The sequence below is a fragment of the Colius striatus genome, chromosome 7, assembly GCF_028858725.1.
Source record: "Colius striatus isolate bColStr4 chromosome 7, bColStr4.1.hap1, whole genome shotgun sequence".
Classification (NCBI taxonomy): Eukaryota; Metazoa; Chordata; class Aves; order Coliiformes; family Coliidae; genus Colius; species Colius striatus.
Window position 1 is genome coordinate 20735167 of NC_084765.1, and position 15147 is coordinate 20750313.

The 15147-nt window shown below is 38.2% G+C and overlaps 1 protein-coding gene across 6 annotated transcripts in view; it reads left to right on the top strand.

Annotated features, from left to right (window-relative positions):
• Positions 1-15147, top strand: part of MYO9A (myosin IXA) — a 198609-nt gene that overhangs the window by 75473 nt on the left and 107989 nt on the right. For 4 of the 6 annotated variants that reach the window (XM_062000449.1, XM_062000451.1, XM_062000452.1 and 1 more), the window contains exons 6-8: positions 2844-2900; positions 7124-7221; positions 9760-9886. In XM_062000449.1, the coding sequence (XP_061856433.1) occupies positions 2844-2900; positions 7124-7221; positions 9760-9886 (282 nt within the window). The remainder of the gene's footprint in view (positions 1-2843; positions 2901-7123; positions 7222-9759; positions 9887-15147) is intronic. The other 2 variants (XM_062000453.1, XM_062000455.1) reach the window with 1 other exon arrangement.

Consider the following 15147-nt stretch of genomic DNA (forward strand, 5'->3'; position numbering starts at 1 on the left):
GTCTTGCCTTCTCTACTGCTGCCATTTAACACTAATAAAGAAAATGTGTAGAGTAGTAAAAATGAGTTGTCTTAATGCCCTGAGGCAGCCTTCTGTCATTGACAATCATTCTTTGTTGGCATTCTGATAATATGAGAAACTTTTTTGAAAAATCAGTGTTTTCTATTTTTGTCTCCTGTCTGGGATATGTTAAATATATTGTGTTTTTAATTGCCAAAGGGAGAAGCAGTCATAATTTTCCTGTTACCTGTGTGAATGTCATTTACTTGTTAGTATCTGTCTGCTGAGTAGGAGAAAAAGGAAAATGTGTGATACTAGTATCTTTTCAGGCTATATCGTATTTCATGAGGTAGTCCTAATTCTGTAGCTTCATGACTGGCTGTTAATGTGATCCCTTGATTTGACAATGTAATAGGTTTAATATAAGTAAAACCACAGCAACTATTGAAAATGGGTGAATTAAAAATTAGTGAGATATTACCAAGGGCCAAAAAAACGCCCACTTTGGAAAGTCTGATTTACTTCAGATATTTAAGATGCAGTTGTCCACTGGTGCTTGTGAACAGGGACTTTCAGGGAAAAAAACCCAAAACAACTTGAAAATTAAGGCTGAGATAGTAAAAATCCACCCCAAACACCAACACCTCCTTGCTCAGGAGAATTTTAACCCCGAGGAAATTCGTGTGTGAAAAGCTCAAGGACTGCAGCAGGGGTTTTGTCAGTATTAGTAAGGTGGACAAGGTGTAAATATGTGTAAGCATAGAGGGCAGATAGCTGTTACAGTGGAGAAGAAAAGGAAAAAAGGAATAAAGAAAGGAAAAATAAAAAAGGAGTTGTGAGATATGGAAGAATAGTTATGTTATATGTTGATTTGCAATTTTCTTGAAGCTGAAACTTGATTAGAAGTAAGAGTGATTCAATCTATAAAATGGAGATAAATTTGTATGTACAGTGCAACCCAAATAGCTTTGAGTCTTCCTAGAAATGTATTTTAACTTTGGAATAGGTCTTGATTTCCTGGGGTTTTTTAAAGGTATTGTAAAGCCGGCTTTTGAAGTCAAACTTGATTGTAATATTAGTGACTCCCTGTCACTCTTAGCAGGATCAGGAAATTCACACAAATGAGTAACATAGAAAAGGTTTTTTGCTCTCTGTCTTTGTGCCTTGGGTGTTCATTGAAGAACATAGTGTGATCTTCATGACCATCTGTGCTGCCATTTTGCAGCAGGAAAGTGCCAAGATGGTTTAGATGCAATGTTTTGTCAGAGTCACAGGTGATGTTGGGCAATCCAGTAGTTTTATGTCAGCCAAAAACATTGCTTTTAATTACAGTCCTTTTTTTTTAATAGCAGTTTAAAGTCATTAATATTGAAATCAAATTTATAAATCCAATAGTATGTAGTGTGTAAAACTAGGAGAATTGTGATAATTTAGATGTAAAACGATTATTTTAATCTAAATCAGGATGCTGTGGGCAAGTAGGCTGGAGAAGGATGCTGAGGTACATCCAGTGGATCAGGGAATCAATATCTGGACTTGCCAGAACACAGTGTATGGATAACAGTGACAGCTTGAATTTTTAGAGTTTTTATTATCAAATAATTGGGTTAAGTGTTAGAGAGATGATTTAGCACTGACAACTATGGGAAAATGGCTCCTTTAGGTGTGTCAAGGACATCATTCTCTATGAAAGCTTTCTGACAGTGCAGTAACAACTTTCCTGTGCCCTGTAGGCAGAAGATAAAAAGGAAAATAAGGAGAAAAATGGAAAGAAGAGGTAGCAGAGGAATGGGAAAATAAACTTTGGAAATTTAGAAGAGGAAAACTATAAAATGACCCATGAGCATTTACAGTAGCTTCTTAAGTGTGTCCTAGAGAAATCCCTGGGTTTTTTTAAATGAAAAAGAAAGCTCTCAGGAATAGACCTAAGTGTTTAACTAAAAGTTAAATATTAAAATGGAAAAGCTCTAAAAATATTGAACCAGGCCCCTTAAGTCAATGACTGACTCAGTCCTTGCATCAAGCGTTCTTTTCATTCTCCCAGATTCCTCAGCTCACATTGTGCATATGTGCATTTTACCTTGCAGATGAGAAATAGTCTATTCAGATTTCACCAAAATGTGCTGTTAATTTCTTAATCTCTAAATACAGCGAGAAGATTTGAACACAATGATGCTAATTTTTTCTTAAAAGCAAATTTACTTAAGTATTGCCTGGGTTTGGCTGACTTCTCCAAATCTCATACCAAGGGCAGGTGTTCTGTGCTGGTTCTTTGCATTTATCTGTTTTGAAATGAGTGATTTACAGGATTAGATCCTCACTTCAAATTCATCAGGAGCTCTGGTGCTATGTGTCTCTCCCTCTTTAGACTGGTCATTGACATGTGCTTTGACTTCTCTGAGCTTAATCTCTGTCTAGTTGGAGAAAGATACAAGTTCCTACAAAGCCTTCAAGTGTTGCTTTCTAAGTGGTGGAGGAATCACACTTTTGCAGTACTTACATGTCTAGAGCACAGGTTGAGAGTAGAAACAAGTCTGCTCTTCAATGTAATATTTCCATCTATAGCTCTCAAGCTCTAGGTAAACGAAAGGTTTCTCTAACTGTGGAGAAAAAGATGAGACCTTAAAATCCATTAAGCTTATTTCATGAGAGGGCCTCACTGTCTTGAAAACACTGTAAGCAGGAATCAGAGCACTATGAATGCAGAAGCATTATAAATCTTACCTTAAAAGTAAAGAATGGCTATGCAGAACGATTATTTTACTTGTCCTGGTTGAAGAGCAGGTAGTGGGAGTTATATTTTTGGTCTGAACACTACTTAACCCAATCTGCCTTGCTTTCAGATGACAAAGAAACCTCTCAGACAGAGCTGGGATGATTATTGCTATGACTCTGAGCCGGTCAGTACAAGTACCCACATCTTCTGTGTTGCGGGTGCAGGGCTGAATTGGTTAGGTGCACCAAGACCTGAGCAAAAAACAAAGTCAAATTATTTATTACCCTCTCCTTTCCTCTGCCTTGCAGTGGTGTGACTTCTATATTAGCTCATGATAATACACATGTTTTTTCCCTTACCCTTTTTTGGTTCCTTCCATCTGGAAAGGAATAGTTGGATATAGTCATCTAGTTTTAGCAATCAAAGGTTATGGGGTTTTTTGTTCCTTCTTGATAGGATACATGATGATCTTTTGATATGGCAGCAATGTGAGAATTTAAATCTCTTTCTGATAAACCAATGAATCACTCTTTTGAAGCCCAAAGAGATGCTTCCAGGGATAAAAAAAGAAGACAAACCCCAAACCATCCACCTCAACCATCTATGAGGATATAAAATCCTGATATTGATCAGAACACGAAGCCCAACCTAAAATATTTCTGCTGACATGATCACCCTTTCCAAATGGATTGACCCAAAAAAGGGAACGCTTTCCCTGAAAACTCCTGTGCAACTGAGTCAGAGGCAGTGGCTTCGGTTGACAATGTGCTTTGAGTGTGTTTGGGTGTCTGTGGTGGTCTCTGTTGCTTTTGTCTTGCACAGGGAAGCATTACTTCAAATCAGATGCATGTTGTTCCTGCTGATTTTGCCATGTGCTTAATGATTGTTCAACTCTAGCTGATGCATCTGGATGAGTAAGAAGTAATCTGTGAAGGAGCTGGGTTTCATTTGGACTAAATATGTGGATTAACATCAAGATTTTGCTGCAAAATCTTCTTGGAAGGAAGGAGGGAAAGGGAGTCTTAACTACCTAAGATTTAAAAATGTTGAATTTGTATTGGCTTCTTGGATACATCAGCATTTTTAGAGACCCTGCAAAAGCAAGTAGTGAAGAGTAGATGCTTTTCTGTATACCTTAATATGCTTTACTAAGTTGCAAAGACCATAATTGCTTTAGGAATTTGTTAGGGCAATTTACTAGAGGAATTAAAATTAAAAGAAACCCCATGTTTGATATCTTCTCCTGGAGACACACCCACCAGCACAGAGGTTAAAATTTGGCTGCTTAAGTGGTGTTTTACTTTGCTTAGGATCATTTTCTGTGATACTTGTGATAAATGACATCTCTGCTTCAGTTGATGATTCACTCTTAAACTTATCCTGGCCCTCTCCCCATAACCATGGGCTCAACCTGCTGAAGGCCTCAGTTTTATAAAGAAACTCTATTTATGATACCCTCTTTAAACTTGCCATGGAAACCCATGGATTGCTTTGATATGACAAAAAGTGAGGTACTCACTTTTACTGTTAAACCAATTCCCCCGGCAGAATTTTAATGACAAGTTTGGTCTGTGGGCACAGATTTTGTAATTCTTGTCTGCCCTAATATCAATGAAATGCTTTTTTAAAATAATTTATTATTCATTAGGAATCAGTACAGAGCTGAAACACTAGAGAGAATCCTTTTTTAGGTAGGTGATTTGGAAAAGGTCTTCCCATGCAGATTAATGAGTTTGGCAATTGTTATGTAAATCACTAATTAAATTGCCTTTGGCACACATTGTGCTACTTCAGAGCTGTCTGTGATATTTTGCTCTTGCCTCGTATCTTAATTTTGGAAGAATGATGCCACAAAAGTTGTCTCCTGGAATGTGGAGTGCCACTGAAAGCAACATTTGGTATCTTTTAAAAAGTTGTAAAAAGACTTATTTTCCAAAATTGTGGGATATGTTATTGTCCAGTCTCCACATCCCATCATACTGGGTGTGTAAACTCCAGATTCTCCTCAGCGTACATGTAGTGGCTAAGGAAGCATGTTTGCCAAGGTTTGAATTTAGGCGGGATAATTCCTTATTGTGATATTTTACAGTGTAAATAATTGCATTGTTGATGCTGCTGAGATTACTGATAGGTAGTGTAGAAGTCTTTATTGCATTCCTTTCGATAGTATGTACAAACACCTTATACATCTCTTAAAGAGATAATTTTCTGAAAAAGGGAAACTGCAGTGTGAGGGTGGTAAGGCACTGGGACAGGTTTCCCAGAGAGGCTGTGGATGCCCCATCCCTGGAAGTGTTCAAGGCCAAACCATTCTGTGATCTATGAAAAGGTGAGAGTGCCACTTTTCTAACGAGTATTTCTTACACACAGATATGTTCTTTTCTTGTTAAATTTAAAACCCTATATTGATTGGTGCTGCCCATGGCTTTAAATAATCTTACTGTCCAACATCTAAATTCACTTTATGCAGTATTAAGTTGTTGTTCATGAGCACCACTGATAAAAACTTTCCAGTTTTTTGTCCAGTTGAACTCCTCTAGCTCTTAGTTAAGGGAGTGGGCAGTTGCAGGTGAGTAGTCTCCTATGTTGGAATAAATGTCTTAAAAATTTCCCCCTGGAATCAGTAGCTATTGCTGTAGTGATGCTATGGAGAGTGTGGTGAAGAACTTACTACTGATATAGTTGTGAGGCTGTCGATGTAAGTAGGTGCTCTAAGACACAAAGCTAATACTACAAAATCGTTTCTACAGTATTTATGATTTATTCCATGTACCATGGGAGAGTACAAGTATCTTCTCAAGTAGCAGTCATCACCTGTGACTATTTGGTACCTGTTTAAGGATGTTCCCTGTAGCATTCATGTTAACTCTGTTTAGTGCAGACTTTCAGATTTTTTTATGCAAAGGACTGTGCATGCTTGCTCATGTGGTAAAGATGATTTCCAGACAAATGAACAAAAGAAAATATGTGGATACAGCTGCTTGATTGACTGTCACTACAACTGCAGCTCTAATTTTTAATTTATGTGCCTGGACTAGCTTGTAGAAAGTCTCTATTTAGGTGTTGGCAAAATATTCTGAGATTTAAGGTAACACTGTGATGTATGATAAGCTAATTTTGATTCAGAGATAGGGAAATTTTATAGGTAGCGATGGGGAAAAAGTATTATATATGGGCTCTGAAGTGAGAGAGAACAATTGCTAACCCATCAAGGGGCCACAGTGAGCGAAAGCATGAGTAGTTTATACGCTCACTTAAGGAGCATTTACATTCCCTAAATGTTGGTGCGGGACCATTATTAGTTGGGTCCAGAATGTCACCAAGTTTCCTGGAAAGTACCAGTGACTGCTGTCAGGTTGAGGACTATCTGGAAAATTAAACTGTTCAGACACATTAGCCTCCAAGAAATAAAAAATGTAGTGGGTTTCAAATTCTTTCAGTGCTCACACGTTTAGAAAATGTGTTGCTAGTTAAAACCGAGTAAAATATATCTAAAGTATTTCCTTGTCTATCAAGATTTTAATTCATTGATATTTTACATCAAATTGTGTGAATTCTATTTTAAAACAGAATTATTCTTCTTTACTTCTAGGAACTCTTAATGAACCAGGAGTTATTATGGAATAAACGGCCTATTAATGTGTAACATTTCGTCTTAGTGTTAATTCACAGTTTTTGTGTATGCTAATTGTTCCACATTGACAGACTCTTGTCATACAGTTAGAATGGTCAACTCACCTCTTTCATTAGAGGCTGAACCCAGGAAATAAAGACGTTATCTCCAGGAAAAAATTAGCCACAAATGTTATTTTTAAGAAAGTACACCAACATAGTCTTGTCTGAGGTCCAGACTATTTGAACTAGGGCATTTGTGGTGAAGATGCAGTGTCCTGTAGGAGATCATCTCACTATGCTGGATAAAAATGCAGTAGAGAGATAAATGTTTGTATATACAATAAATAATTACCATCCCGAAGTTTGCACTCTGATCAGATTTTCCACAAAGCCATTGTAGAAGCATATTCTCCTAAACAGCTTGATATAAAAAATCAAAACAAAATGAACTGTGAACAAGAATATTTTTTTAAAATCTGCTTACTCTTTCTAGTATTAAAGAAGAAAAATTCTTCCTTAGCACTTGAGCTAATTCTGGTCTTTTATTATATTTGCATGTGTGTTTCTTGCTGTATCTGCTATGGTGCTGTGAATCCCCCCTGTCCCTGGGCTGAGTGTTGGGGGTAACTAGCCACAGTTATTCCCCATAATGTCAGTGAGGCCTCTTGAATATCTCATTTCCCAATGCCATCCTGGAAATGTTGTAGTTGCTGATAACAGTCATGGAGATCACTAAATGGGTTCTGACCTTTATGTCTTCCTGTTCTTAATCTTTTTGTTTGAATCCAACAGGACTGCTTTTCTGTGGAAGGAGAGGACTTGAAGCATGACTTTGAGCGGTTACAACTAGCCATGGAGATGGTGGGCTTTCTTCCCAAGACTCGGAGACAGTGAGTGTATTTTCCATATTAATAGCTTGAAGATTGTAATAGTTAACATAACCTCCATCGTCAGTGAGATGCCTTATCTGATGAGCTAACGTTACTGTTGTGCTCTAGATAACATATCAGGCTGGTGAGAAGGAATAATTGAAGGAGGTTACTTAGAGAAGTTGTGGATGATCCATCATTGGAAGTGTTCAAGGCCAGGTTGGAAAGGGCTTGGAGCAACCTGGTCTACTAGAAAGTGTCCCTGCCCATGGCAGGGCATTGGACTAGGTGATCTTTAAAGGTTCCTTCCAGCCCTAACCATTCTATGCATAATGACATTTGACCTTGCAATAAAGGGGTAAACAAAATTTAAAGGTATTAAAAAAATATGTCCATCATTACCGTAAACAATTCTCTGTGTGCAAATGGAGCATCAGCAGGATGTTTGTGCCTTGAAGTATTTTTCAGCTTTTCATGAGCAAGTGTGCCTTACTCTGCACATCAAGAATCCAGATTCTAGTTTAATCAGAAATCATGATTATTACTCATCATACTTAATCCTTCACATGCAATTACCATTTCCATAGACTTGTTTCCAACTGGTCTTCATTCACTAGTTCACTGGTTGGAAAAATGGACTTCTTAGTTGGCTTCCAATGCTGCCTTCCACCAACTGCAAGGAATTAAATGCTTCATATGAGGGTTGTCTTTAACAGAACCACACAATAATTTCTGTCGTGTTGATTGTTGGCTTGAAGGTCTTGAGGAGCTTAGTAAGGTTAGTAACAGGTGTAGAAAAATATGTATTTTAAAAAGGACCTTAAAGTGTGATTTTGACTTCAAAAGTATTGGTTAAAAGCACATCGGTAGCTGAAACAATGAGACATCTTGTGCTTTTTTGAGTCAAAGTGTTTAAAGAATAATTTAATTAACGTGGTTCCTGTCTGTCTGAAATCCTGGAGATTTATGTGGGAACAGAGAATTACTGCTTTGTACTAATGACTTTTGAAACCTTATTCATCGTTTAGTTTTAATGATGTTTAAGATGCTAACGTATAACTCTCTTTAACTGGGTGGATTACCTCCTGTTCTATTAAACATGCTTTTCTTGCTTTTTAATATGTATCTGAGCCAGCAGTTAGAAGCCAACTGTGAGACATTGTCCTGCCTTCTGGTCCAACAAGAAATCTTCACCCAGATGAACTTTTATCACTAACTTGTAACAAATTGATTATAAAATTAAGACTGCTTTTTCTTTGTCCTTCCACACATAAACCCAAGCATACCTACTTCTAGTGTAAAAACGTGTTTTATGCCAGCATGTTTCCCTGTCTTCCAAGAATCAGATTGCAGCAACAAGGGTTTTCTAAAGGCAGTTTAGGGTGCAATGAGGGAGTTTAGTTGGTGGAGTAAATCAGTCGGTGTCGAGGACTGAGCAGAGTTGGACAGCACAGTAAATTCATGCTTTCAAGTCACTGGGCAATAACTTTTCTTGGCACATGAGTTCTTGTATTTCTCCTGGTGAATTTTGCTTGTCAAAAAATAAAGTGGATTCTTTGCTAGACAAGCAAATTTAATCTGTAACACAAATAAGCAACCACTTTCATCTGAATAGAAAAAGGAAGGACATTTCAAGTATTACTATACTTTTATAAGTGATTTTTTTATAGCAAAACATGGGGTTTTACCTTTGTACAAACAGTTACAGAAGATAAATTTTTATAATTACACCCATGTAATTTGCAATGAGGAACTAGTATCCCTGTTCTAGAGATACGGAAGGACTGGCTTAGAGAGGTGAAAGTGTGTTGTCGAGGCAAGCTGGTGGCACGGCTAGGGATCAAACTTGATTTTATTCATTTTTAGCTTCCTGGAGAGTGTAGAAAGAGGGTCAGAGTTTTTAAATGAAGTCAGCCATGACTTGATAGTCTCAAAGAGCTTGTTTGTTTGGCTTTTTTTGTTCAAGGAGTGAGGATATAACCTTAAAATGAACACATTTTTAAAAAAAGTAAAAAAGAAAAAATCATCTGGATAAATTTACTTGAAGTATAGCATCTTTTCTCTGTCTTAGTATGCTTATATAGTATAAAAGTATTTGTGCTTTTTTATATAGACTTCCTATCTGGGACTAAATCTGAGACAGTGTTAATCATATGTGCCAGGATCACCTGCATGGCTGAGTCCAGTCACTCGTTTAATTTAGGCAATTGCATGATAAATATTTAATCTGGATATCTAGATTATTCAAGGTTTTGTTTGTTTGTTTAATAATACGGAGTACCACTTTATAACCATGTTTTTCATGGGTTAAATAATTTTCAAGAAAGCCATACCAATGCGGGTTTGGTACTTGACTAAGTGAAAATATTTTTACATGAGGCAAATCTGAGCACCATTTTTGAGGTGACATTTGTAGATTTGTGACATACTGATTTGGATTGAAAATTAGAGGAATGAGTTAAATGTGAAGTGGCATTTGGAGATTTGAATCTGTGGTTTGCTTTTTTGTTAGATTTAGGAAAAAAAAACCTAAATGAAAATTAATTCTGTTTTTTCTAGAATTTTCTCTCTCTTGTCGGCAATTCTACACCTGGGTAACATCCGTTACAAAAAGAAGACTTACCGTGATGACTCCATTGACATTTGTAACCCAGAAATACTGCCTATTGTGTCAGAGCTGCTGGAGGTAAGCTTTGGCTTTCAATCCTGTAACATTCATAACCAAATAAGCCAATAGCATTAATTTCCAACCTCACTGAAGAGTAAGTTGTGTTACCACTCATATGGGCAGTTGATGTTTGCCAGTGAAAAGTTCTAAAGATTTTTTTTTCAACGTAGGGTTTTTTCACCCTTCAGCGTCAGGTTTAGTTGACTAAAAAATGGTTTCTGTGATTAAAATTTGGAAGAGTGCAAACCAATTCTAGGTGGAAAGCAAACCTGCCACTTCAATGCAGTTGTTTCATCAATTGCCAGCCATTGTCTCCTTCACTACAATTCTTTGAGGTTTTTGAAATCCATTCCAATATTTGTATAAGAAACTAGAGCAAGTGTAAGACCATCAGCTCACTCTTCTGGATCAGGTGATGGCTGTAGGAGATGCTGAGCTTGCTCACTGTGTTTTCCTGTTTGTTGTTAGTCTATCAGCATCAACAAAAGTTATATTAGAGATGCTGCAGGGTGCATTTCATCACTTTAGTACCTACTTACAGATTATACACGTGTTTATCTAGGTCTTCTGTGAACCTGTTGATGCTATCTGCTGCTTGAGACCCATTACTGAAAGTACTTTGTCGTCTGTGTCTCCACTGGGCTAGTAATTTGGAAAGGGTTTGTAGGCCTCAGCCTGGATGGCCCAGGACCATATCCAATTCTATAAATCAGTGCAAAAGTATTAAGTCCTCAGGAGAGCTGCTCTGTTAGCCCAAGCAGGTTAGGAAGCTGTGGCATTCATGAGAAAAGTCTTCCTTTCAGTAAGCCAACTTGTCCAGCGCTTGCCACATTCAAGACCTGAGCTCAACACCTCTTGACATGAATATAGGTGTCCAGAAGCTCCCCTTGCATCAAAGGATGCTGAAATGTTATACTTCTAATTGGTTAAAACAGCTGTTATCTGTACTTGCTGGATGATGTGGAAGGTATTTTTATGATAGCATCAGAAGATAACTCATCATTTTGTGTACACAGGATGCTCTTCTTATTCCTTCCCTTCAATAACTGTTATGTTATCACACTACCTAAAGAACTCAGGAATTAGCTCTCGCAGATTTTCTTAGCACTTCATTAATGCTTTGAATCTAGGGAGGGGAAAGCTTCTGTAAAATATAAGTACAAGCAGCTGGATGTTATTTGCATCTTGGCCTTTGAGACTGCAGAAATAAACAGAAGGAAAATATGAGTTTGGAGGAAAACATTGTTGATCTTACCCTGTTAAAAATGGCCGTAGTGAGGGAGCCAAGTCATTTAAGAAGTAATGTTTTTTAAAAAAAGCTTTGAATAAGAGAGTGACTTAAAGATCTGAACAAGTTCCAGGCTCTGGGTCTTTGCCCTGCCTCTCTTCAGCAACATGAACTCTTCTGCAACATCTGCATGCTGTAAGGTATCAGGTTTTTTGCACGTACATGTGAAATGATGCATTGGTCAACCCATTTAGATCCAATGGTGGCTTAGTTCCATGGCCTGATACAGCATAGAGCATAGATCCCATGCTTACTTCTGCAACTAGTGCCAACAATATATAAAAACTAATAGAAGAATTATAGATTTAACTTCACGATTTTGAAAAAGCACTAGAATCTGGTGTAGCTGAGTGAAGCGATAGGTTTCTCTTCATCTTGGCAAATCTAATGCAAGCTAAATGACCATATACAGCATAAAATGCTTGTTTGTTACATCAATTCAATCTATCTGGTGAAATACATCCCTGGGTTTGGTTAAGTGGTAGTGCTTGTCTTTAGTTACCTTTATGTGATAATTAATCCACGAGATTACAGACATTAGTTGCCTCCAAGTGTAAACTTTCTGTCAGACTCCACTCCCTGATCAGCTGAAACAAAGCCAACAATTTCATTTTCAGAAGTAACTTCATTTCCCTTTCTGAAATGCTTCATTTCTGTTTCTATGCAGACCTGTGTAGATCTTGTAATGCTTATTCAGATTTGACCAAAAGGATTTAAAGGGTTTGATCAGATGAAAGATCATTGCAAAAAGCATCCATTGTACTTTATTCATTGCACTTGTGTTTCATACTCGCAACTCTCCAAATTAAGTGTAATGAGTTCTTCTCAGCCAGAGACCAAAAATAACGGTTGAAACATTTGTCACTTCATATTTTGTCTCATTTAGGTAATTATTTTTATTTTGTGGTCACTGAACAGTGTACAGTTTTGCTTTTCATACCACTGTTGCTGAAAATATGAATTAGCCTGAAAAAGTAATTAATTTTCTCTCTAGATTTTGGCATAAGCCACTAAGACTGAAAAAATCATCTTGGAATAAAAATAATACTAGTTGACAAGTCACTGGCTGTGGTGATCTGATACTTACTTCATTTGGAGGGTGCTTTGGTTTGGGTTGGGTTTTTTTTTTCTTCTGTAAATGACTCACTAGATTTGTTTGGCCAAGGATTTGACATAGAAAATAGAAAAGCCCAACTGGATTTGGTGGCAAGACTGAAACAGGAGATGAACTGGCCCTCCCTGAGACCAGACAAGAAGAGGGGCTGCAGAGGTCCTGCACAGCACCACTGGGGTGATAGCCTTCATGGGGAGGAAGGAACCAATGGCCTGTGAAATGACACATTTAGACAAAGTTAAGGGGTTTTCCCCCTCTGAAGGAAGTCTGGCCCAAATTGTCATGAACTGTCTGGTTTACATTGGAGCCTGTGAGCCTCTAAGGACAACTGAGGGATTTTCCCTGTCTCAGCAGTTAATGCAGCACTGGACAACTGTTCTTCCTCTGTATAACAAGATTTGTGTCCCTATAAAATGAAGCTAAAATGCAGATTTGTGGAAGGTATTTGAGAGGAGATGATGATCTGTGATGGATTTGATTTTTCTTACGTACTAACAACTGCTGTCCAAGATGGTTTTGGTTTATTAAAACATTCAGATGAACATTTGTTGAAAAAGCAAACTGCAATCTAGGATTTTGGCCAGACTCTGCAAATCTCTGTTTCATTTACAGTAAGACTCTGATTCCCTTTTTTTTTACTTTTTAAAGAATAGACATAGTGTGTGGATTATGTGAGGCCTTTGGCAGGTTTTGCACAGCCTTTGTTTAAACTTTGCTGAAATACTGTGCCATAGCTTGATGTCCAGGCTGCCTGATGGATTCAGCAGACCGGGAGTCCAGTGTAAGCACTACAAATGTCACAGGTCCTCTGCAGAAATCATAGAGGACTGTGTAAAATGGTGCAACTTCTGTGTTTCCAGGAGCCTGGAAAGGGCTGGGAGGGCTCAGTAGTGGGCTTATTAACAGAAGCAATCTACATATAGATATATATATATATATATATTCAATTTTTAAGCTTAGGTAGCAAGCCTCAATGCAAATAAAGGTAAATATCAGTTACCAAGTCTCCCAAATTGTCAGATCTCTTTAGTCATTTCTGTTAACTTTTAGAATTAATGTCTTCCTCCATAGGAGATTTATCTTCTCAAGTAGTTTTTCTACTAAAAAAATTGTCTTCAGCTTTCCAAAGGGATTCCACAGACATTGCATTCCTTGTGTAATAAACAGCTTGGAAAGCAATTGGGGAGTACAAGGGAGGTGGGGATTACAAGGCAGATGATGCCTGCATCCAACTTTCTCTTCTGGATCTATTTTCCAGATAAAATACTGGGAATCTTAAAGCAGTTTGGGTTGGAAGAGACCTCCAAAGTTCATCCAGTCCAACCCCCCTGCAGTGAGCAGGGATGTCCCTGCTTCATCGGATGTGAAGCCAGAATGGGAGTCAGATAACTTTCTGATTGTTTGAAAGGGAGTCTGAAGAAAAGATTCAGATCTTTTTCAAGAAGAACTGATAGAAATATTAATTTATTTTCAGTTGCTCCACACCAGACAGTCTGAACAAGCATCCACTACTGTAATCCCTTTCCCAAATACTGGAAGAGAGACAAAAAGTGATATTTTCTTGCTCTTGTTGGAAATGGTTCATTTTTCTTCAGCTGCTATAACATAATGCCCCAGCATTACAGGAGGGGCAGTCTGCCTGCCTTGGCTCCAGCCCAGCCCTTGTGAGAGCCCACTGACTGATTGCTCCCCATTGCACTCCAGTGACATTTATAGCCATGGTAGCATTGCTGGTCATCCTTTACTGAGCTTTAGAGCTCTAGTCATCCAGCCTTCTCAGCATTGGTTTGATTTACATGTGACAATGAAGTCTTAAGTCTGTGTTTTGTCCCTGTAATTAAGATATAAACTGCTACAGGCTGTGTAGGTTTTTTTAAGAGGCAGAACAGGACTTGCCCTTTAGTACCAGAAAGCAAAAATTCCTGAAACATAACTTAGAATTGTAACTCCCAGGGCATGAAATAGATAAGTTTTTTGAATCCTCTTTAATAATCTGTGAGGATGTGGGGTTTGTATCTGTATCAGTGTATCATGTGTACTGGAGGAGGAAGCATAGGAAGTACACAATGGGGAAGCTGCAAGTGTCTCCATGCACCAGCTGTCCTTAGTCATCAGCACGTACTGAATTTATCTTTAGAAAGCTCCTATAGTTCCTCAGCATCAGGAGCCACCTTCAAGCTGTGACCTTAAATGGAAATTAAGATAATTTGTCTATACCTGTGGTGTTGGCTGTCAGAGGTGATAAAGCAATCAAGATCAAGCTTCAGTGGGTGATAATTGCAGACAGAGACCCGGGGACATGGCAGAGATTGTATTCCCATCCTTGGCAAGTATGTTTCTGTAGGAGAAGGTGAGGTGATGCAATCCCTCATGGTCAGCCTGCAGCAGATCTGAAGATGAAGGATGCACATCTGCAGGTCTCATCCATCAGGAGAGGAGAGGAGTGGAGAGGGAGGAGAAAACGAGGATAAATGTTAGATGAGGATAGTGAAGGGCAGCGCAGGTAGTTGTTTGAACCATTTAAAATCCTTGTGTTTGCTGACAAATCTGAGACTTGGAAGCATTTACATTGTTTAGGAAGATTACTTTGGGCTCTTTTGATTAGTAACCATCTGATCCCCCTCTGCCTTGTTGTCTTTGGTAATTAAAAAAACCCCAGTGTGCTGGCTGTGGGTTTGCAGCATCCCTGAAGTGGGATAATAAGTGGTATGAAACTCACTTTTCGTTCCAAACTGTGCAATCAAGGCAGGGCAGCCGATGGTCCCACAGTCACAAACTGCTGGGAAAGTGTCCATGTTTTCCCTGCAGAGCTGAAATGAAAAAACCCATCATTTTACTGAATCTAGAGGAATAGAAACCAAATGTGAAAACCTGCTG